This window comes from Varanus komodoensis, unplaced genomic scaffold (genome assembly GCF_004798865.1).
Source record: "Varanus komodoensis strain SLA01 unplaced genomic scaffold, ASM479886v1 scaffold28, whole genome shotgun sequence".
In the NCBI taxonomy this organism is placed as follows: domain Eukaryota; kingdom Metazoa; phylum Chordata; class Lepidosauria; order Squamata; family Varanidae; genus Varanus; species Varanus komodoensis.
Window position 1 is genome coordinate 13,143,258 of NW_025335727.1, and position 26,374 is coordinate 13,169,631.

General features: G+C 37.6%; 1 protein-coding gene across 5 annotated transcripts in view; it reads left to right on the plus strand.

Annotated features, from left to right (window-relative positions):
- The window catches only part of IFT80 (intraflagellar transport 80), a 156,148-nt gene that overhangs the window by 90,181 nt on the left and 39,593 nt on the right, over positions 1-26,374 (plus strand). For 4 of the 5 annotated variants that reach the window (XM_044434434.1, XM_044434430.1, XM_044434429.1 and 1 more), the window contains 3 exons: positions 11,854-11,963; positions 13,037-13,126; positions 15,153-15,290. In XM_044434434.1, the coding sequence (XP_044290369.1) occupies positions 11,854-11,963; positions 13,037-13,126; positions 15,153-15,290 (338 nt within the window). The remainder of the gene's footprint in view (positions 1-11,853; positions 11,964-13,036; positions 13,127-15,152; positions 15,291-26,374) is intronic. The other variant, XM_044434432.1, reaches the window with a different exon arrangement.

Here is a 26,374-nt window from a genome sequence, read left to right on the forward strand (position 1 = left end):
GCAAACTTGGTGGATTCTGGTCTATAGATTCTCCATTACTGTATGTAATAAAGGAAGATCATGTTTCTAAGAATGAATCCAGCTTGATTATCTATCCAGTCAATCAGTTATGTTGTCTTAGTTTTTCAGCAAGAGCCACTTCCAAATTTTCAGAAGCCATCTATCCATCAGTGTATTCTATTTTCATTTTCCAGTATTGTGCTGTAACCATTCTTGCCACTGTTAGTAATAGCATAGTTAGGTCTTCATATAACAGCTGTTTTTGTGTGTCATTAAAAATAGAAGGAAGAAGTGATAATTGGGTACCATGAACTGTTTGTTTTGTTATTTGAGAAATATAATGGAAAATGACTGTCCAAAATACTTGCACATGTTCACAAGCCCGCACATATGGAACAAAGTACCTTTGACCTGGCAACCTCTCCAGTAATTTGGGGGAAAATTGTGTTAATATGATTTAGTTTCACAAGTGTCAGATGCCACTTTGGTATTCATTTTAAATATGTTTCTCTAATTGTTTCTGAAATGGACTTCAGTGGTTTTTCTTCCCAGATTGTATTCTATTATCTGTAATCTGTTCCTCAATATTATACTCCCAAACTAGTTTCAATCCTGTTTTTTCGCTATGAAGTGTTATTAACCAACTGTAGATAATAGAAGTTTAATCTTTAGACCTGCCTTTGTGAGATAACAAATTTATTTTCAAAGATGGTTAGGGATTATCGGGTTGTTTCATTTGATATATTAGTATTGAAGCAAAGTTTTGCATTTCACTTGTTTTCAATATCTTGTGATTTTTCTTGCAGTTTTTCTATAGAAATAGACTTTCTTCACTTTATGATGTCTCTTCAGTCCAAGTGTTCCTTTTTCTTTGCATTATTTACATTTATCTAGGTCACTGAACTCTGGGCAGTCTAGAAAAGTGATAAGTGGGAGTTACAGAAGCAACAATAATTTTGTTACAGGAAGCCCACACTCTCATTCTGTTTTTTTAAGGAGGGGTTTTTTTATTGTTTCCAATGCCTTCTTTTTTGGGGATGAAAAAAAGGAAGAATCTATATTATGGGTACCAAGGGGAAGATCTGTGGCTATCCATGCACAGTATAGTCAGTTTGTGTTAGTGGTATAACCTGTGTAGGGGAAAAGGAGTTGTAATAACATTTTAAATCAGGAAAACTGAAATCATCACTTTTTATTTGACTATTTAAGCATTTCTACTTATGCACAATTTTTTTAACCTAGTACTAAAATTTTGGATAACCTTCTGCCAGAGTAAGAGTGATTTGGATTGGCATACTTTGAAATAAAAGTAAAAATTTAGGGAGAGACATCTTGATGGTATCTATTGTAACATGCCTGAAAAAATTCAGCTGCTTTCATGATTTGGCATCAACTTAAGGTTTGTGGATACTGGGTAGTAATTTTGTTTACACAATTGTTTTAAGACTTCTGGAGTTGTTACATCTAAATATTTTAAGCTGGATCCTTGCAAAGTCAATTTTGTAGCCTCTTTTGCTGCTCCTGTGTCATATTCCAACATATCTACTCAGATTTTAGGGCCTTTAATTTTAATTCTGCAGTTTTCTCATATTCAGGCAGTTTTAGTCCGGACTTTGAAATAGTATTATTTGGATTTGACAGCATCAACAATATATCTTCTGGATACACATTTATGGTATGAACACTTCAACTCCCTGAGTCTTCTTGTCTTTATGTATTAATTCTATCATTGCTTCTGTCACTATCGCAAATAAGAGGAGATAATAGGTACACTTCTTTTATGCCTCTGTATAATTTGAAAAGGGTGGAGTTTATGGCATTTGCTATCACTACCACTGTAGAGTGTGAGTATATCTGCCCACTAAGATTAATCAGTTTGGTGCCAGATTCTTATGTTCACATTTCCTGATTAAGAAGGAACATTCAAGTTTATCAGAAGCCTTAAGGACATTAAAAAGCAACTGAAACCTGAATAGTAACACTGTGGTATGTTGTGTTCACTGTTCTATGAATGGAATCAGCAAAATAAATCAGACAAATCCAGTTTGCACAGTTTTGATATAAGTTGTTATGAAATTGTTTAATCTTTTGACCATAATTTCTATCAATAGCTTGACATATCGATTAAAAAGTATAGTGAGACAGTATGAGCTTACAGAGCTACAATCCATACATGGGTTAGCAATAATTACTAGTCTCCATGGTTGTCTGAAATCAGGTATAGTTTTTCCCTCTGCAACAGCATTAAACATGTAGCCACGGTATCAATATTTCTTTAGATTTCTTGTAGAACGCATTTGTAAATCCATCCAACCTTGGGGACTTTCTCCATTTTTCTGTTTCCTTATAAATGTCTGCATGGGCTGGTATGAAAAATTGTTGTGATTCTCAGAAACTGGCATCATGCTTAATTTATCTAAAATGTATACATTTGTTTAGAATCAGGATTATTCATTGGATGCAAGTTTTCATAAAATTTTGAGAAAATTTCATTTATTTCTTAAGGATTGTGAGTTTCCCCATTATTTTTATTACTGAAATGGCTTGGCTGTTTTCTAAAGCTCTTGCTGGTAATTTTGTGGTTTTGTTTTCTAATGTATAATAATTCCTATCTGTGTATGTCATGGCTGTATGAGTTTTTTCCCTGTTTGGCCTGCTCACACTCTGTTTTTTTCCTAGTTAAAAATGTGTACCCCTGTTTGCTTCCTGTTTATATTTGCCACTTTATTTTACTATATCATCCTGTATAATGACCTTAGCTTTGGCTGACCATTTATTTAAGTTATTTTCCTCAATTTTAATATTACACAAATCACTGCTTTCATTGACCCCATATTACTGCTTTATTCCTACTGGATTCTTTGTAGGAAAATATTGTATTATTATTATTATTGCCCAAGCAGTTTGTGATTGGATGCCTTTTGATGAATTTCTTGATGAACATTTGCATTTAACCTGCATTTCAGATTCTATTCATTTTTATTTATTCATCATAACCATTTCATTAACAAGATTATCAACTTTATCTGGTCATCAGATTTATAAATATTCTTCCTGACTGCAAATATGTCTTGCCGGTCCAGGAGGGCTTTTCATATTGCAATATATTGCATATAAGAACAATAACATTAACCACCAATAATATGTCCTATCTTGGGAGAGAGAGCCAAACAGTGGCCTCACTCTATCTGCTTTCTCAGCCTGTGGTGATAACATGGGAGCCCAGAATTGTTATGTACTAAACCAAGTAATATGCTACCAATCTGATAGGCTGTGTAATTACTATATTTCCTTTATTGTTAGTTTTAATTTCTCTAGTATTTTGAAAATAAGTTTCATGAACTGGTCCCTTCCCTTACTCTTACTGGTTATCAAGCTCAAGAAAATTCCTTGAAGTGCAGTACTTTTACTGAAAGTTAACAGGTCACAGGTCAGCATGAACTTTAAATAGAGTTCTGTTGAGGAAGAAGCATCAGGTCTTGTAAAGAGTTGAATCTACACACACACACACACACACACACACACAGAGGTCCCTCTCAATCTCCCTGTTTGGAATGTTCTAAGGTTATCTACTCATCTGTTCCCTCTTTTTCTTCCTAGAAACAAAAGTAACATTATTAATAACCTAAATTACTGTAGAATTCCTTTCTCCTTTAATAGGATTCATTATTCTTATTCCCCACTTCTATACCATCCTTATTTCATAAGGTATTGACATCCAATAGGTTTAATTGGTTCTTGATAACTTTTGCAGAGACATTTTGGTTGACTCCCCGCTCCCAATTTCCTTCCATTCAACTTTTATCTTTTTATCTGCTGATGAAAAGTAATAATTCAATAAAATGTTTCAATAAACTTTTCTTCCCCATTCCTGCTGGCTATCCATTCCATTTTGGCTTGTAGTTGTGTATCCTGAAATGGGTGTCTTGCTTTAAAAAGTCACAATAGTGGAATAGTGGAAACCCTTATGATCACCTAAAGCAGTGGCTTTCAATCTTTTCACAGCTGGGGACCAGCAAAAATGAAAACCACCTCAGGGATTGCTGAGGCAGAAACGAAAAGCACCATACACATAATACAGAATTCTGTGTATTAGTTTCCAAACACAATACCAAAAACATGAAAATTCTCCAAAACAACAAGAAACCAAACAACAAAAAATGCCAACAAAGGACAAAATACCAAAATTGGCACAGTGTGGCTCTCAGCTGACTCCCAGCAAGCCATCTCACCCCTTCCTACCTTCCCAGCAGCACTGATGCAGCCCCCACATACGTGATGCCAACTGAGGAAAAGGTGGTGGAGCACAACCAGCCCCCACGATGGTCCACTGTGAGTGGGATGTGCCCCCCGCCTCCACAGATGGGCAGGAAATCTCCCATGGACTGGTGGCCATCTGTGGACTGGGAGCTGAAAACCACAGATCTAAAGTAGCTTTTTGGATTCCACTCAATAGGATTAAATAATAACACTGTAAGGGGCCTTAAATCTTTACATTTTTGTATTTGCTTGACCTTAGTAACAACAGCAACAAAAACTTAAACAAGCTTGTGTTATTGTTACCTCCAGATACAAAAACTTTCTGTTATCAGTATGATGTTCTTAAGTCCGTAAATGCAAACAATGAGGATTGGAATGACAGAAACATCGCTCTGTTTGTGGGAAGTAAGAATTGCCTCTAGGTGCCCAGGCAGAGAATTTCTATGAATAGTTTCTTCTAGGCCATGCATTCTGAACAGTTGTATGGGGTCAAGTTGGCTAATAAAAATTTGTAGATTAATAGTCTTTGTGAGCTTTTCTGTAAGTTTTGTTTGATCTAACTGCAAGTCATCTCAACTGCAGCTTCTATAGGAGTTGCAGTTTATCTAGCCTACTTGTGAGCATTGTGATACAAAATTACTATGGTTTCATTGTGCTTGCTTACATTTGAATCTCCATGCATTTTTCCAAGATCATTCATCCCCAGTCTCATCCTCTGCATGTTAGGAGAATGCTGAAGCCAGTACTACAGCACTTTTTCCCAGAGTTGAGAACTCAAGCTGAGTGACTCGCTCCTAAGTCTGACTCAAGTCACATCAGCAATTCAACTTGGACTCAACTCAGGAGCAACAAGCCAGTGACTTGACTTGATTCACGATGTCTACATTTTTTTATGACTAAGTTGTTCCAGGGCTTTCCATGCAGTGGGTAGGATATCGTGGAAGGCAGGTGCAAAGACAAGAGAGGCTGTGGGAGGGAGGGAGTTCCAAGGGGTGGAGGAGAATACGGATTTCATTTATTCATTTAAATAAATCATGGATGAAGTAAAGAACTCCAGTGAATCATTAAGAAAAGTACAGATGGGAACATTGGGGGGGGGGTTTACAACTTTCCCACCCCCATACCCCACCATCAGCTCCCTTTTTTCTGTTAAAGTTGGTTCTTGAGACTTGAGACTCAACTTGAACTTGAAAGTAAAGCCTGGAGACTTGACCCGAGACTTGAAGTAAAGGATTTGAACACATCACTGCTTTTGGAAGCACCAGGACTACAGTTTGTCAAAGGGATATGAGCTACTTTAATATGGTATCTTTTAACCCCTTAGGAATACTGTAGATTTTTAGATTTTTGCAGATCATCAAAAGAGAGACTCATTGCAATAAAGTTCCTTGTTACATGTTAAAATAATAACAAAAAAGATAAATTTAAGGGGTTTTGGGAAGGGCACCATGCTCAATCTCTCCTTCCATGAGTGAGATCGACTTCTTTTGTACTATTACTGGTAATTGTAGTCATTGATTAAAAGCTCTTTGCCTGCAGCGTGCTTGCAGCATGCTGTACTTTACCATACAGAGAAAGGGCAGACTGCTCAAGATGAGTCCTTGTGTGTTTCTTGTTTGACAAAGTAGTAGAGGGGATGAATATGCATCTTACTGTAGGTTTTTATTCCAGCAAAAAACAAACAAACAGCTTACTTGTTCTTTTCATTTTCTCCCCCTCCCACAATCAAGCAAAACTAGCTTTCTTATTTCATGTTAGCTACTGTCTCTGTATCCTTAATTCCAGTACAAAAGGAATGTATGAAAATCTGAATCATGCCTATATTTGAATATTGTTGAGCGCACATTTTTGTGACCCCAGAGCTACTTTTAAAGTATTTAAAAGTATTTAAGTGGTAGTTACTGGATATATTATTGAGGGTCCTTGAAGAATTATGGGCAGATTACAGTAGTTTTATAAGCAAATTATTAACATAATACTGTCAAAAAGTCCTACGATTAAGCATAAATAATTAAGCATACATATAAGAATCCAAAAAGCATTTTACAGCATTTGGTTGCACACTTTAGACACTGAAATCCATGTTTAAACTTTCTTGAAATAAATATATAAGTAAATAAAATAGTGATAAGCACAATAATATAAAGAATGAGCTATCTATCCTTCTGAGTGTAAATCCAAGAAAATCTAACTTTTTGCTTTCTGTTGCAGTCGTTAGACCATTAGTCTACAGCCAAGCCAAAGAAGACTTATTTCTGTTTAACAGATCTAGGGAACATTAGAAAGCTAAATGAATTATATTGGGGGGAAAGCCTGGATCTATTTCAGAGTGAACATAAATGGTTGCAGGTGCTGTTGGGCTGCCATTGACTCATTATGTATTATAGAAAAACCAAACTCTGCACTAGTCACATCTAACTGAAAAATGGATGTCCGTATTGTAAACTTTAAAAAGTATTCTGTCTTAACTGGGATCATCAAGTGATATAAGAAAATGTTTGTTGATTAATAATTTCCCAGTTAACAGATTAATTAAGAAGGTTGCCATGCATACTACATGTAGCATTCTGTTGTGATTGTGAACTAATGGGATCTGCAATGCAATGGGGTACCTTAGTAGAGCTCTCAGAAGGGAGCTCTGCTGACCTGTCCTAATCTGGAAACAAGCTGAGATATATGCAATTAGGTTTCTTTGGGCACACACAACCCACTGTGAGTTGCCGCAAGATATCTGAACCTGGTCACACACTGTCATCTTGTTAACTTTTCAGTTCAGTTTTCCTTGCTTCATTGTCAACTTTTTTGTAATTGTTAGGATGTATGCTTCCTTTCACTCACATTTAGATCATACTTTTCACTTTTCAAAGGACACCTTCTTGTCCTTTAAAGCATTTTTACTTGAAAACAAGAAAGGCTTGTTTGTGCCTATTGTAATCTATGTATGCATTTCACCTTAGGTTCTGTTACAGTGAATTTAAAGAGCCCCCAAGTGTCCTTAAGAGATCTGACCTCTTGATTCTCCTTTTCAGCTTCTTTTGTAAGTTATCCTCAGTCTGGGAAACATGCAACAAGGCTAAAACCTTTTTAAAGAAATGAACAAAGGAATTAGGGTAAGGTAAAGGTTTCCCCTTGACGTTAAGTCCAGTCATGCCTGACTCTAGGGGGCGGCGCTCATCTCCATTTCCTAGCCGAGGGAGCCAGCGTTTGTCCGCAGACAGTCTCCGTGGTCATGTGGCCAGCATGACTAAACACCAAAGTGCACGGAACACTGTTACCTGCCCACCGAAGTGGTACCTTTTTATCTACTTGCATTTGCATGCTTTTGAACTGCAAGGTTGGCAGGAGCTGGGACAGAGCAACGGGAACTCACCCCATTGTGCAGACTCAAACTGGCGACCTTTTGCTCAACCAGCACAGCAGTTTAAATCACTGTGCCATCTGCATCCCCTGGAGGTAGGGTACTCCCACAATAATCTTTCCAGCAATAGAAATATGAGTAAACATGAGAGAACTAGTAGGGAAGATGAAACACTGGGGAAAGGGGAAGTGAGTTGGGTAAAGACCTTGCATTTCTAAATCAAATGTTAAAACTGTAAGAGTTCATTTACAAACTGGGTCCTAATTCAGAAAATACTTGCTATTAGCAAATGTGTTGATTGTTATAAACCCGTGGTTTCTATTGAAAACATTCATTGCTGCAATCTAGTATTATTGGATTGACACTTTATTAATTGAGAGCATTGTGTTACCTGCACTCAGTACTCTAATACTTTGTATTGCAATTACAACACTCTATAAATATACATTCATAACTCAGGTAGCACAAATGGTACAATATGTCAGATTTGTGCTCTGTTTTCAGTGTGAATGAAAAGAAGCAAAAATCCATGGATAACATCTGTACATTAAAACCTCATTTCATTAAAGGGATTGTGCTCTGACTTTCTGATATATTTTTAATGAAGTAATTGAATCCATTTAATCACATATAGACACGCCAACATACCAGTTGTGACAATATTGTAACGCTAGCTAATACATATCAAGAACAGACCTAAGCTCACACAATGTTGGAATGTTAACTTGTACTCAACATCCTTCCTTATCTTTTCCTGCCTCTGTTAGAAGCAGCCACCTCTATAGAGCCTCTCCTAATCTTCTTCACTATACCCCCAGCTGCTGTTGAATAATGGTTTTTAGCGGAGTCTCCACTAGTGCTGTTCTGTTTTATTACTTTTCTATTGGTAGTACAGTAATGAGGGATTATCAGAAAGAAAATGTTACTGTGGGAAAAGCTTGACTTCATTCCACAAAATTTAACCCTGAAATAGTGCTAATATTAAAAAGGTGATATGTAATGGCTTTGGGATCAGGATGGTGTAGTCTAAGAGCACAGAACCTGGAACCTCATGGGTGTCAAGCACACAGTTCCTACATACATAGAGTTCAGTCAGTACTCATGTCCTGTAGCTGATCACTCCTGAAATCATACTCATGCTCTAGGAGTCTCCTTTCAAAAAGCTATCTTATAAAGGCATGACTAACATTATTAAAATCTATAGCTCTAATACTGTGTCAATGGATTTTTATGTTTCGTATTATGCACAGATGATATGCCAAGGATGTAAGCAAATTCCAGACAGAGTAGCACAGGTCATGCAATAGCCATTAGGCTCTATCAGAACTTTTAGGTCTGATCTGGTATTTGAATATGAATAATTGAGGAATATTTCCATCTATTCTCTTGGACTTCCTGCTCTATTTGGGTAGAACTGTAGGGTCTTAAACTCATCAGTGTTGAGGTTCAAGGGGGATAAACAAACTAAATAATACACACCAGGTTATTTTGCTCAGATTATAGGGGTTCAATCTGAAATTCTGCCCTATGGTGGTGATTGACATTGGTGTCAACTGAAGCCCAGATGCTTCCCTAGTAGGGTCTTATGTTTGGACCTATTGGCCCACTGGTGATAATATATACATCATCATCATTTTATACTGCCCATAGCCAAAGCTCTCTGGGCAGTTTACAATAATAATCATAGAATCATACACTCAAGTCACCCATCGCAATTCTGACCAGGCATGACCCCACTTCGCTTCCAAGATTAGGCAGGATCAGGCACTTCATAAAATGAATGCTGTGCAAAATAATTGGTAAAATCTAATACTCACTTTCCTGTCCTATAGCATATGTAGTCATGGCTTTTTGTGTCATTCAAACTTGATGATTTTTCCCTATAATATTGGGCTTATCTCCTGATTTGTACTAGATACTTTTCCATGAAGACTAGATTTTTCTCCTTAGTCTGATCTCCTTGGTCATGTTTGTACCTCTTCCCAAATGGATTACACTTGGTTTCTGCTATACCAAAGCAGATAGGGTGCCTCCTACAAGTTATGGTAATTATAGAGATATGTTGTATATTCTCACATCAGTTGCAATTATTTGAAAGTTTGGCCCTACTTCTTTCACATCTTCAGAACTGCTTGTGTTAATGGAAGTATAGTTTGAAATTTAATAGTTGCATCAGCTACATGTATGCATCAAGATCCATTTTCATTAAATAAACATAATATACAGGGTCTTAGTCCATATTGGAACAATGAATTGGAGGACTCTGATTTGCCTAATCAAAGGAGTGCTTCATTGTCAACTATTTTGGAAGGTAATAGACCTAAGGTTATATTTAATTAATCAAAAATTGATATTTTGAGTATATTGGGCAATGCAACATCTTTTTGGATAAAGTCTTAATTAAATTGGCCAAGTGCTAGAGATGCAGTGCAGCTAATGCTTCTCTTCTAAATATGTTCTGCTGAGATTCCCAATGTTTGCTTCCTTCTGAGAGGTAATATTTTTTGATGAAAAATTATTTAATATTTAATGATAGACACATTCTTTCTAATAATCTACCCACATCTTAGAATTTAATTCAAGGTTAATTCAAATAGATTTTCAGTGCCTTCCTGAAAGCTAAAAGTCTAACACTACAACACTGTTAGGATAAACAAGCACTTGCTATAATGCAATGGGCGAGGGCAATGAACGTCACAATTTTTAATGGTGTAATTTACAAGAGGAAAAATATATGCATATTTGGCCTGCCTTTGTTGAAGTTTTTGCATGATTATTTTTAATAATACTTTGCTACATATAAAATATATAGGAATATTTGTCTTTTATTTAGTACTATTGGTTACTTTAAATCTTATGTTAGAAAATTTTCAATTTTTTTCTTTTTCCTCTTCTCACTGTGTTTAGATTTTGTTCTGAAATACAGAGTAAAAATAAATAGGGAAACAATCCATAATCTATGGTCAAGCTCTAAAACCAGAGATTCCCTTGGCAAGAGTGGCAGAAAAACTTGCTGCTCTTTCCTAAGAGCTTTCCTTCCCAGCCACCTGCTAATGGCAAAGCAGCATAAAACATTTCGTGCTGGCTGTGGCATGACTTTTCAACTTTTTTAAGATAGCAAATGCTGCAATTTGAGGTGGATTTCCTGATTCTGTTTTGAGGCATCCAGGAGGTGCCTCCATCAGGATGCTCAGGAGTACTGATGTGGGGGTTGGCCATGATCACCTGCTTTTTAAAAAATAAAGTATTCCTCCTTCCACTTTGCACAAACTCACCTTGTCAAAGCATGACAGGTTGGCTTTTTGTAAAGTCCTTCATGACTACACTTAGCAGAAAGAGCTAACTTCCCTTTTTTCAGTGCAATTTTCTGGTTTCTTGGGGCAATACTGCTGTCCCAGATGACCCCCAGGTGCTGACCATGCCCCTTACACTGCTAGCAGCAGGGACACTTTAAAACCTGGGGGGAAACCCATCCAGAGAAGGAGGTTTGCTCCTTTAAATGACATTCCTCACACTGACTTGGTACTGGAGTTTCCCTCAGGTTTTGCCACTTCCTGAGGTGCTGTCCAGTGTTGGAGCTTCCTAGCATGGGATCCATACTTATAAGGGTGAGATTGAGGGGATGTTCCCCCCAAATACTCTTTTGTCTTACAGGTTCTGTTTGTTGGCTGGTATGGTGTGTGTTTGTTTGTTTGTTTGTTTTAATGGAGCCCTTGTGCTTCTACATTATTCATACTTTTGAAAGTGAGGTCAGCCCAGGGCCACAAAAGTGCCCCCCCCCCCAAAAAAAAACTACATAGGGTGCTTCCCCACATGAAATCTAGGAAAAATAGACTGGATTAGTGGATACTTGGGAACATGTTTGTGTACTTGTAAAGTATACCTGGAGTTATAATTTTGTTTTAGATGAGGCAGTGCAATCACTAACTTGAATCGTTGCTGCTAATCAACCTCTTCTGTCTTCTGACCATGAGATACGCATTTTCATGCTTATGAAGCTGCCCCTCCCTGAACCATTTCAAATAGTGTTTTTTTTTAAAAAAGCATACCAAACAGCTGTGCAATAGCAGCTTCTCTTTTTGCTATTACTTTAATCTATTTTGACAGTATGTGTAATTCACTTTTTAAAAACAAGTAGAAAATCAGTGTTAGAAAGTATTAGATGTTAATTTGCATGTTGATAGGATTTCTAACTATATCCCAGGTTCTTTCATCTTTCTACTGCATTTCTTCAGGAACACCAATATATTCAGTAGCATGGGGTCCAGATTCTGAAAAGATCCTTTATACATCAGGAAAGCAGCTGATTATCAAACCACTTCAACCAAATGCTAAAGTTCTGCAGGTACCAATAATGTGACATGCATATACTGTTTCATATTGTTGAGGGATATTTATATAACAAATGTTTCAGAATGTGGTGACCTGATTTGTACACCTGCTGCAGGGTACCGATGTGTACAGAGAATTCCATGATGGCAGGATCATAACCAGGCACATTAGTTTTGGGGACTAATGGAGTAGAGAATTACATATTTGTGGAACTGAGCACCAGCATGCACACTAGTACAACAGGATCAAAGAAATTATGAAATGATTGGGCATTCTGCTCACATAGTCCTGAGATCCTCATCTTAGAGGTAAACATCTGTCTTAGGACCAATGTACAAAAGACATTCCTCATTGTGTTGGCATGGCCACATACTCCTTTTAACCATGGTTGTGTTACATGGACCCAATGTGAAATTCAATTAAAGCTGCTCAGAGTTTAAAACTAGTTCAGGGTGGTACTCATATCACATTTGGCATAACACTTAAAGACAGTGAACGAAGGAGAGATTTGTACTCCAGCAGAAAGGAGCTGGGAGGGAGAGGGAGTACACAATCTTGCAGCTCACTGACCACAGTTAAGCCATCATGAAAGTTACATGGGCACTATCCCATGACACTCTGAAATGCATATATGCTGAAATGAAGGAACTACAGTGTCTTCATAAACCTGAGTTGCAGAGTATAAACAACTATTCATTGTTGTTTGAATGCAGCTGAATGCAGCATTGTTGCATTGCTGAATTTACTGCATTTTAATTATTTGAAATGGACAAAAATACAGAGTGCATGTTTTAAAACTTTATCTACCCAAATGTTTAGATATGGATTGTACAACATAATTTGCAGAGATCTCAACATGCATATAAAGTCACCAGTTTTAGTATGACATGCCTTATAAAAATGAGTTTTCTTTAAAAATGTGCTACTATTTTTATAAAAACTGGCTCATCAGGCTAAAACCATGCTCTGTTAATTATTTTGTGTTGTTAAGTAAGTTATTATATCTTGACATTATAAGATTTTTCATATGCAAATAATTGAAATCTCTTGATTTTTCAATATATTCTGTTATTGCCTTTTTCTCAGTGGAAAGCCCATGATGGAATTATTTTAAAAGTTGATTGGAACTCTGTCAATGATCTTATCCTGTCAGCTAGTGAAGACTGCAAATATAAGGTATATAATATTTCAACAATATATATTTATGATAGTATGTTATCAGCCATCAGAAAACAGTGAAGTAAAATAAACCAACTGTATAGTGTACATTCCTTGAAATTTCTTCAGTATATTGCAAGAAGGCTTTTTATGTCTGAATACTTTAAAACATATTTCTTATGTTTCACCCCAGTTTTGTAAGGTAAAAATGAAACTGGTAGAAAAAGAACCAAAAAAATTGCATTTTGAAAAATAGGTGAATACATTGTAAAATCAAAACTATTAATTTAAATGGTATAACATTTTCAGTGGAGATTTCTTAAGTTTTATTTTATGTGAATGCTGTCCAAAATAAATTATTCATGCAATTTCACTGAAATCAAATCACATTTCTGTGTGTAACATATACACCGTTAAAGTCTTAACTTGCAAAGTGGCCTTTAGTCTCCCTGAAATCAGTAGGAGTATGACCTACTCATGCATCTTTTAAAATGTAGCAGGTTTGCCTTATACCATGTCAAAATCTACTCAATAACTAGTGTTCTCCCAGGTTGACAAAAAGTTAAAAGACTAAAATCCATATCAGTTTTTAAATATAGATATTTGTTTTGTATTTTAGAAAGACTAGAATACAATATAATATTGGGTGCTCTGACTTTCTAGAATCTTAGGCAGAGTTCTTTAACATCAACTGTTTTGTGATCCTTTTATGTATAGATGTGGGGGATTGGGCCGGGGATTTCTGCTTGCAACCCATGTGCTCTGTTGCTGAACCTCTTGAGATCAATAGGACCAGCCCAGTTACTTTTTTTGGACTACATTCACTAAACTAAAACATTGATCCATTTCAGTCAGGTTTCAAGCCTGGCTTTGGAATGGAGACTGCTTTGGCTGCCCTGAGGGATGACCTCTCCTGGAAGAGAGACAGGGCAAGCACAACCCTGTTGATTCTCCTGGGCCTCTCAGAGACTTTCAGTACCATTGACCATGCTATCCTTCTGGAGCACTTGGATGAATTAGGAGTTGATGGTTCCATTCTGTGGTGGCTCCGCTCCTATCTGTCCAACCATCTGCAAATGGGGTTGCTGGGGGACATTTGCTCTGTGCCATGGACTCTTCACCTTTGAGTCCCACAGGGCTCTATCTTGTCCCCATGCTTTTCAATATCTACATGAAACCACTGGGAGAGGTCATCAGCAGGTATGGACTCTTGTTTTCATCAAATCCAGGGGTGGCAGCCTCTGTTGACCAGTGCTTGAGTTTGGCAATGGACTGAATGCAAGCCAATAAGCTGGGGCTCAATCCATATAAGATAGAGGTACTGTTGGTGGGGAGTCTATGTATCCAACTGGAGAATTTTCAACCTGTCCTGGATGGGGTTGCGCTTCCCCTAAAGGACAAGCTTTGCAGCCCCAGAGTGCTTCTGGATTTGTCACTTGTTGCACAGGTGGACTCAGTAGCCAGGAATGCTTTTTACCAGTTTCGGCTGGTATATCAGTTGCATCCCTACTTTGGTGAATAGAGCCTTGGTACAGTTATCCATGCACCGTTCACCTTGTGTTTGGATTACTGTAACACATTCTATGTGGGACAGTCCTTGGAAATAATCTGGACACTGCCACTTGTCCAGAATCAAGCAGTGCAACTTCTAACAGGACAGGTATGCGCTACCTTATCATCCCAGTCCTGAACAGGCTACATTGCCAGTTGCTGTCCAGGCATGATTTAAGGTGCTTGCAATAACATATAAAGCCATAAATAACTTGGGGCCAGGGTATCTCAGGAAACTTCTATCTCCATATGTACCAATTTGGTCACTGAGGTCATCAGCTGAGACCCTTCTCTTATCCCTCCCCTTAGTGAAGTTAAGCAGGAGATGGCAAGGAGAAGGGCTTTTCCATGGTAGCACCCAGCTCTGGAATTCACTCCTATCTGAGATCTGAGTTACCACTGCTTCCTGTCAAGGCATAGCATGCGAAATACTTGTTTTTAATTCTGAAATATATTTCCAGTAAACAAATAACATGCTTCTTTTTTTAAAAAGGTTTGGGATAGTTACGGTCGTCTGTTGTATAGCTCACAGTCTCATGAGTACCCTATCACTTCTGTTGCTTGGGCTCTGGATGGAGAACTATTTGCTGTGGGGTCTTTTCATACTTTGCGACTTTGTGATAAATCAGGGGTAAGTAATTCTGACAAAGTCAATAGCAGATAGTTTACTAACAGCACTGTAAATACTTCAGGTGGGATGGATGTGTGTTTTTCTTGAAACAACTATAGCTTTTGTTTTTTCATGCATGTATGTTTGGCTAGCTGCTAGTATAAGAATAATTTATTTCCTCATGAACTTCTTGTATCGACAGTAATAAATATTTCCACAGATTTCACCAATATATTTTAAATTTTGAGATTAAAGTGGGGCATAAAGTCTTACATTCAACTATTGTTTTGTCTTTTCATTCTTTATTCTGATGTGGTTAAGCAGTTGTCTTTTATCTACAGATACACATTTATGAACTACTATTTCCATTAAATTTGTTTGTTCTTTGAGTTAACTTTATCTTTAATGTCAGTTCCTGCATTATTTTTCATTCTCAGAATCCCTATTCAGTAGTTTGGGGGACTTGTGAAGATTATTGTAAAAAATAAAATAAAGATTGTATTAGTAAATAAAACTTGTTTCTTATGCTAGGATACTTTTGTTAAAGGGGAAACTTTTGCAGTTCTTAAAAGTTTGTGTTTCTTTCCACTGCCAATTTTGAATATGCTGCTTTGCTGTGGGGGAGGGTATATTTTTTGCACCAACTCTTAAGAGACTGATCAAAAGGGACTATAGGCTGAGGTAGATGATGATGAAATAAATGCAAATGAAATGTATCTGTTTAGAATTACAGCTGCTCAAAGGAGATGTACTGCTGAAGATATCGCATATTGCAGGGGTGGGAAGTTGCAGTTCCTAATAGGGCAATCATATTTGGGTTATTCTTTTCCATTTGATAGTAGTTCGGTATATTTATAAAGAGTGAAATAGAGCTTTCTCAAGACTACTGAGATACAAAGCTGTAGAGCAGGGCTCCCCAACTTTTTGGACTTGTGGGCACATTTGGCAGTATTAGAAACATCTGTGGGCAACATCACAAAATGGTTCCTATGAAAGATGTGGCTAGTCACATAACGGCTGCCATGAGGTACTTGTTAGTCAAAAGTGAATTAAAGAGGAGTGCAGGAGATAAAAAGGCTACAGGCTGGGAGGGAGTGTGGAATAGCAAGGCAAAGAGGTAGAGAGAAAGAGAGGCTAGAGGGCAAGGGCAAGGGCAAGGGCAGGGGGACTGCCTGATGTTTTCCAAGGGTTTTTTTTTCTCCATGTTTTGAAGGGGGCAGGCAGTGGAGAGCTAGAACGGGGCAGTTGGAGGTCCCTGTGTACTTCATGGTGCCCACAAATGCTGCATTATGGAGCCTGACAGTAAAGAACTCTTAATAGTAAAGCAGCTCCCATCCCTTCCCACCATCTTATCATTGCATTAAAGGGCTTGGTGCTATGCGAACTTGAATGCATCATTTCTCATTTGGTATTAAAATACTTAATATTAAAAGAGTGGATCTGCTGCATAGATTTTAATATTGACTTTTAAAATGAAAATGGGAGAATCATTAAAATACTGGTACAGTTATCTGAATTATGAGTGATCTGCTCCTCACTAAAATTGGACAGCAATATTTGAAATCACTATGATAGTGCTTGGAAAATATATTGACACTAGTAGATTTTCAGCTAAATGTTGCGGTATATAATGCTGCTGATCAGGATTTCAGTGATTCCATGTACTTCCCTTTCTTCTTGTTTAGTTTCCTCTCCAAATAATCAATCTATAACTCATGGCCACTGGGAATGCTTAGTCCTTATTGAACTGTTCTAGGATTCTTCTTTTCAAGGTTATTTTCCTTTAAAGATTTTTTGTACTTCTGCAAAGTTTCTGCTTGGAACATGCTGATCTCTCCTCCTTGTCTACGGGTAGTGCCATTTCAGCATAATGAATGATATTCACAAACCAAATATTGGAAATATGTATAGATATTCAAAGTGCTCTGTAATCTTAATTTAGTAGTACAGAGAAATACTATTATTGTTGCATTTAACTGAGGAAAATAACATATATTGACTATCCAAAGACACATGTTATAGTCATACATATGATACTTATCCTCATGAACCCATCTCACTATCTTACTACTTTGTTGTTTCAGCTACCAAAGTATTGTTTTCACTGCTGCCTCTTTCCCAGTCCTTTGATATATGCTTTCTCTAACCTATTATCCTTGCTTAAGACCTTCACAACTAGTGGGACCTGGCTGTTGACAGTTTTATATATGACCTGATTAGAAACTTGGAGGCAGCTTCTTGAAACAGTGATTTAGTGTATCATGCAATATGGCCTAGATGATGTTGTCTCAAAACATCTCTACTTTTATCTATTTAATGCTTTTCTCTTGCATTCCTTTATTAGAACATAAGAAAAGACATGCTGGGTCAGACCAATTGTCTATCCAATTCAGACTCTGTGGCAAACCAGCTGTCCACAGGGTCCCTCAAGCAGGATGGGTACAAGACTTCTGCTGCCCAAACTCCTCAGGCATGCTACCTGTGATAATAAAGATGGCCTATACCTAGCAAGGCTAATAGCTATTGATAACCATTGGTGATCCCCTTTTCACTCATGGCCATGTCTAGTTCATGTTTTTCCTTCCTCTTCTCCCTCCCCCCCCCATCTCCCCCTTCCAACCGTCACACCTGCCCCCTGCTTGCTTGTTCCTTAACATATATGCTCTCTTGGTCTGCTGACAAACATTTCTAGTGTTTGTTTCAAACATTTCTAGAACTGCATTTTTTAAAGAGATGCTGTCACTTCCAGTAAAAAAGTGTGTTCCTTCCTATTACCTAGCTTGATTCACATTCTTAAGAGAAATTATAGGATTTAGCAGTGACTGAGAAACATCAAGTACTGCGATCTAAACAGATAAACATCTTTGAGAGCTAGTGTATAAGGACTAGTGTACTGGACTAGACTCAAGGGACTGGGTTGAAATCCCACCTAGTCATGAGTTGCACTGCATGTCCTTTGAGCAGTCACTGTGTCCCAGCATAACCATCTTCATAGGATTGTTGTGAAGATTAAAGGCAGAGCCATGTCATGCCACTTTGACATCCTTGGAAGAAAGGTGACAAATATGTATATATTTCCACACACACACACACACACACACACACACACACACACACACTATTGGAATGCAGTGGAATTCTGTTATTTGAAAGCAATACTAATTCACATTTTTTCACAAAAAAAGATGTAATCTGGACAATTTATCTGCATGTATAATTTGCATTAATAGACACTGGCCATGTTAAGTTTAGCCAGATCTTTAAAAAGAAAAAAAACCTGTCTTATCATGAGTGAGCTGGAGTGTTATAGTGCACACAGCTAGGTTGGTGTCTCCTGTCATGAGAGTGACTGAACAAGACTCTTGATCTCTGGTTCGTTTACTGTAATTCTCAAATTGGAAACCCTGGCTTCTCACATTATTTGCAACTCTGTCCTAAAGACAGCAAAAGGCCTGAGTTCATCTATACTTCCTGGCAGATATGCATTTCCACCTTATCCAAATGAACTTTGAGTTAACCCTTCAAAAGCTCTGTTAATTATATTTGGAGTCAAAGGATATTCATATAACCTTACAATGAGAGAATTTTAATGGAAATTCTGAGAGATAATTCTGTATGAAGCAGAAAAGGAGAGTTTCAAGAGGAATCCTCTTTTGCCAAATTCAGGTATAGATTTTTCATAAGTGAAATTTTCTGTTTTAGATATACAAGACAGGTATGATAACTGTACACTGTTATGCATGGTAGATTTGCCACTATCTTACTAGCATTTTACCTTTACCTGTGAACATATTTGTAGCTCTTTTACAAATATGAGCAGGATCCAAACACTCCACAATTATTCCTTCATGGGGGAAGCTTTGAACTTCCATTGCTGAAATAGTTTACAATGCCATATAACAATTTTGAAACTGAAGCAAGTTTCAGAAATGTATTGTGTTATTTTATAGATACGTGTTCAAAAGAGGCATGGGTAGTCAAAAGCCTGGACCTTCTTGAGGTAGGTCTTTGGACCCCAGGTTTCTTTTCCTCTGCAGATAGGCCTTATACTCAAATAGGACATTATGCAATATCTGGAGACTAATGTAAATACATGAAATAAGCAGAGGAATCAGTTCCAATAGCCCACCCCCAGTGCAAGTAGGGTGTTCCCCAGTGCTGCTGCCATTTGGATTCTGGTGCCAACTCATGTTGCTTGTATGTAACCCAGTATGTCAGTGGCTAATGAATCGCCTAAGAGAAGCTCTGCTGGACCATAAATCAACATTCGTTGCTGGGCAATGCCTTTATCAATCAAAATGTCAAAAATAATGGACAAGCTTTCAAATTCATAGAACTCTTCATCAGACTGGACAGTAAGCAAAATAGAGTCAAGAGAGAATGCTGGATAGAGAAACTACAAGGTCTGCATTTAATTATAGTCTTAAGAGTAGGAGAAGATTACAAACTTAAATAGAAACCTTTACAATATTAGTCTAGAATGCTCTTCAACTATTTTGTGTCATATAATTAAAGAATTACATCAGCATTTTATTCCCCTCCACTTTTTACAAAATGACAGGCAAACTGAGAATTGTCATTTATGTTCTACTTTTAGCCTTTGATCAGTATTTTTTATTTTCACGTAATCACAAGTGTTATTGATCACAACTAATCACAACTGGAAAGGGTTTTGTTTTAATTTTCATTTGTTTGGTTTTTTGTTAGATGGGCAAATGAAGAGTTAAAAAAACAAATTTACTATTACTAATTGAGTACATGGTGAAAAATGATGTAACGTAAGCCTATTTACATAAGAATACATTTAAATAATGGACTGTTCTATTTTTTTGCAAGGCTAGTGGTGGGATATTAACAGTAGCGAAAGCCAGATATTATCTATCTCTTTACAGCTGGCAGAAATAATTTATGACATTTGCCTCTATACATTTTTGCCACTTCATGCAAGTTTTTTTCTTGACTTCAATATAAATAGCTGCTAAAGAATTAGCCATGCTGGTGCTGAGAGAGAAAAGAGAATGAGTCACATAACCAGTGCGATAGTGTTTGAAGAGAACCAGACCTAACTTTCTGGTCAACACAGACATTTTTATTGTGTCTGATGTAATGGAGCTGAATCAGCGAATTGCTCCCTCGAGAGCCATCAGGAGATATACATATCATTAACCCTTCTGCAGCATATGCAACTAGTTACAAAGCATAATTTAATTAAATACGCTAACATATACTCTTGCTTCCCTTTATTTTTCTGTTTCTCGTCTGTTTCTTTGTTTCAGAGAGAGAAAGTTTGCCACTTATACAATAGTACAGCTTGGAAAGAGAGTTAATACATCATTCACAAATGAAAAAGAAAAAAGCACACACCCAGTATTTGAATTAGTTTAGCAGTTGTGCCATGTATAAATTATTTTTGTACCCAAACACACTTTTAAGTCCTACATATAAATAATTGCATTTTCTTTGTTCCTGGTTTTTAAGATTCTAAGCTTTTAAAGAAAAGACCAATGTTTGAAGCCTGTGACTACTCATACATACCTTGTGGGTGACTTCCTGTGGGTTTATATGCCTGCTTTGACACTGTTGGTCATGTTGCAATACTCTTGCACAGAAATAGAAATCAGGAAGGACTTGAGGCCTTCTAATATTCCCCCACCTCCACAGCTACGAAAATGAATCATAAGAGCGGACCCCTTTCTTAGAGCCCAAGAGCATGAAAGAAGCTGTTATATAAAGCATAAAAAGCAAGATTATAAACTACATAGCCAGTCACTTAGATTATTCACATCAGCTAATATGTATGACAGACATGATTTTTGTTGTAGCTATTTAGTGAAACCTGTTCTTTCCCTAAATGTCTTTTAAGTTGTTCTGCTTTCCTCAGAGGTTACCACAGCCTTTAAATGTTTATAAAGTTTGTACTGTAGTTATGAACTTCCTTGACAGTTTTTGAGAATTTCTTTTACCTGCACACTACTGCAAAATATAAATATTTCATTCAATAATTCAGCTGTAGCACTGATACATTATTTTGACTTAGCACATTTTCAAATTAATATCTTGTTAAACTTTGTGAAATTTCACTGTATAGTAACTTTGAGTCATGTTCTTGATCTCCCACTCAGTGTGATATGACGAGCCCCATACGTCTCATTACATGATAAACAACCACATCTTTTTAATGAGTGTTCATTGTAATAGTGTTCCCTTTTCTGAAGAGTCAGTTTAGGAGATTTTTTTGATTGCTTCCCTTAATCATGTTTTATTTGTAAAACATACTTTTTATGATAGGAAGGATAAATGCAGAAACAGGACCTTGACATTATAAGGCTGTCTGGAGCTGAAGTTCAGATAATTTCTGTACCCACAGAAGTATTTCTGGTAGTAGATATTGAGCTATTGATCAGTTAAGTGAATGAAAAAGGTAAAGGTGTGCCTTTAGATGCAATATTTAGTTTCAGCCTGTTTCCTATCTGTGGTAGCTTACAGTGAGTGTATAGCGTGAGAAGCAGTGTTAGCACCCTCTTAACTATGATCTAGATTGTTTCATGATCATAGTAAGGTGTGATGGAAACTGGCTTTAATATAGCCAAATGTTTACAGATTTGAAACAATAAAAAACTACTGTGAGATAGTAAAATTGTTACAGGGCCCAGTTTACTCTATAATCTCTTGATTATTTTCTTTACCATCTTGTAAATTTATGTAGATAGGAATGCTGTAGTATAGTATGGTGTGAAGCCTCCCCATTTCTAGAATTTGCTGACAGATCGTTAAAAATTAATATTTCATTAAAGATGACCTAACTGGGATGTATTGAATGGTAGAAAGTTGTTAAGAAGCTATTTGCTTTGTAGTCACTCTTGTTTTTTTAATTTTAGTATTGTTTCTCTCATAATAAAGATGCTATGATGGCCTACTTTTTCAGATAGGTGTATTGGATTAGAGTATCAAACAAAAGCACATAACATCAATTATGAAGCAAGTTCCCTCTTACCCCCATTCATGCACACTGTCTTGTGGGGGCATAGGATTTTTCAGATTCCCAGCTCCAGAACTGGGTACAGTACTCTGACCTTGACAATGGGGATTCGAGCTCCCCAGCCCTGCTCTTCCTCCTTCCCTGTTTTTCTGACGTTATATGGCTAAACATGGCTATCTAGGCAAATGCAGAGTGGTAGAAACAAAGATTGCCTCTGCTGCTTCTCCTACTCTGCATTTGGGTGTCTCTAATCCTCCTAATTTGGGCGCTTACAAGCATCTCAACCAGATTCCACTGCTAAATGTTCTTTCAAAGCTATCTGTAGGGATTTAGTTTCATGATTAGTATCCGTGATAATCAGATGGCAGAATGCTCCTAACAGGACATATCAAAAGGTATTGTGTGACACTTCTTTTTTAAATCAGAATAATTTTTCTGAGAAGCAAAAAATAAATAAAATAAAATAAAATAAAATAAAATGGGAAGTAGGAGGGTTATAAACAGGATAACAACATCTGGATCACAGTAAAAATTATGTGTTTGGGGCTGAGCAATTGCAGGATGAAAGGTTACTTTGGAAACACCCAACGATTTAAGGATCACTTTAGCCCTTAATTAAAACCGATGCATCGGAATCTCTTAATAGTAAGAGGAAGAATGTCAAACATACTTTAAAAATAGGTACTGTGCACAGAATGAATATATTAATACATGGAAGTTTAAATTTCCATCCAGTAATTGTAGAAACCCCAGTATAATTGTATTTTTTAATACTAGTCTGGGATTTGATCCCTATTTGTGATTGTATGTTCAGTATTTTTGATAGAAAACATGCCAAATTCAGATCCCCCTTTTGAAACCAATACTGAAAAATCAAGATGCTCAGTTAATTCAATAGAATATATCTTGTGATGTGTAAACAGAGAGAAAATCACCCCACCAGCAGTTTCCGGTGATTTTCAAATTGCTTTTCACCAATCTGTGAACTCAGTTTATGCAAATGCATTTGCATGTATTTGTGCAAATTTGCATGCTTGAAAACATGCGGGCTGAAAATATGGGCTGAAACCCCCATAATGCGTATGTTCATACTTTATATTTATTTTGCATAGTTTTCTGCATCTACATTTGCACAGTGCACACATGCATGCACAAAGGTCTGGAAACCCTGTGGTTCAGCAGAACCTGGGAAGCTGGTCTGCTGTAGAATCCATCGAGTGGACAGAGAAATCTAGACTCATTTAGCTCTGTTGCAGATCACTCTGACTTTCCTAATAATCAGCTATTATTAAGTAGAATTCTGTTGTAAATATAAGATTGTATAACTAGAATTCTGAAGTTTATCAGAAAGCTATTTTTCGAAGCTAACTTGTTTTGGTAAAATGTAATTGACTAAATGGGATTCAGCTACAAATACTTGCAAGAAGATTATGCATTTGTTTAATCTTTAGCAATGTTACTCACATAAAGAGCAAAAATGACTCATAATCTAAGAGTGTACAAAGTTGTTTTGGAACATATATTCATTCTTGACAAAGGACTATGAAATAATTAGACCACTTTTCCTTAATCTGGCACTTTCTAGATGTTTTGTACTTCAGTTTCCATCACCCCCAACAAGTATGGCAGATGATCAGAAAGCTGGGAGCTAATTCATGTGTTGTTTTAATGTTGTCTTTGCACTCATGCACATTAAAATAATGCATGTGGCACAGTGCAGCCAGATGATTAAGCACTGGCTTTATACAAATGAGTATTTATTTATTTATTTATTTAGTAAACTTCTATGCCGCCCCATTCGCCGAAGCCTCGGGGCGGTTCACAGACATAAATAAACTTCGTTAAAATAATATAAATTAACAGTATAAATTAAGTCACCCTGGCCAAAGAATAAAATAAATACTATTAACAGTTAAAATGACATTTGAATAAAAATGTCTTCGCCTGGCGCCGAAAAACAAATAACAATGGCGCCAGGTGGACCTCTCTGGGGAGCGCATTCCATAGATTGGGCGCCACCGCAGGGAAAGCCCTCCTCCAAGTAGTCACCCTCCTAATATCCTTCACGGAGGGCTCCCGGAGAAGGGCCTCTCCCGCAGATCTCAGGGGGCGGGCGGGCATATATGGACATAAGCGCTCCTTCAGGTAACCAGGACCCAAGCCGTTTAGGGCTTTATAGGTCATCACCAACACCTTGAATTGGGCCTGGACTTCAATGGGAAGCCAGTGAAGCTGACGGAGGACTGGAGTCATGTGAACATAACGCCCAGTCCCCGTCAGCAGCCTGGCAGCTCTATTTTGAACCAATTGAAGTATCCGGACCGTCTTCAAGGGTAGCCCCACGTAGAGCGCATTACAGAAGTCAAGTCGGGAAGTCACCAACGCATGTGTCACTGTTGCCAGGCAGTCGTACTCCAGGTAGGGGCGCAGCTGATGGATCAGCCGAAGCTGAAAGAAAGCGCTCCTTGCCACTGCTGTCACCTGAGCGTCCAGTGAAAGCTCTGGGTCGAGGAGCACTCCCAGGCTGCGGACCTTGTCTCTAAGAGGGAGTGCAACCCCATTCAGGACTAGGTTCAATTCACCCTCACCGAAGCCCGATCCGCCAACCAACAGGACCTCCGTCTTGTCTGGATTGAGCTTCAGTTTATTGGCCCTCATCCAGCCCATTACCTCAGCCAGGCACCAGTTCAGCACAGCCACTGCCTCACCTGGATTGGTGGAGAACGAGAGGTAGAGCTGGGTATCATCAGCGTACTGATGATTCTACAGCCCACACCTCCTGATGACCTCTCCCAGCGGTTTCATGTAGACGTTAAACAGCAAAGGGGACAAAATGGACCCCTGCAGTACTCCATGGCATAGCTGCCATGGTGCAGAGCCATAGTCCCCCAGCACCACCTTCTGGAATCGGCCATTGAGATAGGAGCGGAACCACTGCAAAGCAGTGCCTCTGACCCCTAATCCCGCTAGCCTATCCAGAAGGATACCATGGTCGATGGTATTGAAAGCCACTGTGAGGTCCAGAAGAACTAACAGAAGAACCAACAGGGACGCAACAGGTCATCGTACAGGGCGACCAAGGCAGATTCAGTACCGTACCCGGGTCTGAAGCCAGACTGAAATGGGTCCGGAGTAAATAGGCCTGGAGAATTTTCATATCATGTGAGTAGGGCTATTTCAATTACAAAAGCAAACTAGACAACCTCTTGAGATGTCAAAATTCCTGGGGTGGCAGTCTTAGTTATTCCTGTGTCTTGAAGAGAGAGCAACTGCTTGTGCTTTTGAAGAAGGCACATAGTTTAGCAACTGAATGCCTGACTGAAAGCCCCTGTATTTCATGTAGATTTTCACACCCCCTATTTTTTAGCCAGAGGGCCAGACAGCCAGTTTCTATTGTGGAGTTCAATAAATCTCAAAAAATTATACTTAGATCAGAATGATAAAAACTTTTTTTATTTGCTTCTAAGACATGTTAGTCTGCTGGCTAATCTGATGGATTTTGAAGTGATTAATGAAATACAGTATTTAATGTATAACAGTAAGCAAATCAATTATAGCAACCTTTAAAATTTATATGCTGTTCATCTAACACAATAAGATCAGTTCAAATTCAGCAGCGGAAAGCTTTCCTAAGTAAAAATTATCTGAAATATCTTCTAAGGGTAGAAGAGAGTAGATTAGATAATGTTCCCTATTTAGCATGGGATAAAGATTACTACTGAGAATACCCTAGTTCAGATAGTTTCTTAGCACACTTCCAATAATTGAGGGTACAATGGAAAAAGGTTCCCAAGCCATCTTAAGGCATGAAGATGGATGGCTGAGGAAGACCATACAGGGAAAACACTCCTTATAATTTTCACAACCTGGACCATTAAGGTCTTTAAAGTCTTGGTTTAGCACTTTAAACTAAGCCCAAAAGCTCACTGGTAAACATTACAGCACTTCAAGAATGGATCTTATATAATCTTATACAGCCTAACTGTTTTATTCTACTACCTGCTATCTCCAGGCACTCCAAAGTAGTATCAATTTGAATATTTTGAATAATTGAATAATTTTATCTATGTTATATTTTATTGTATTTTATCTATGTGAGCCATCCTGAGGCTTTTGTGCCAGGATG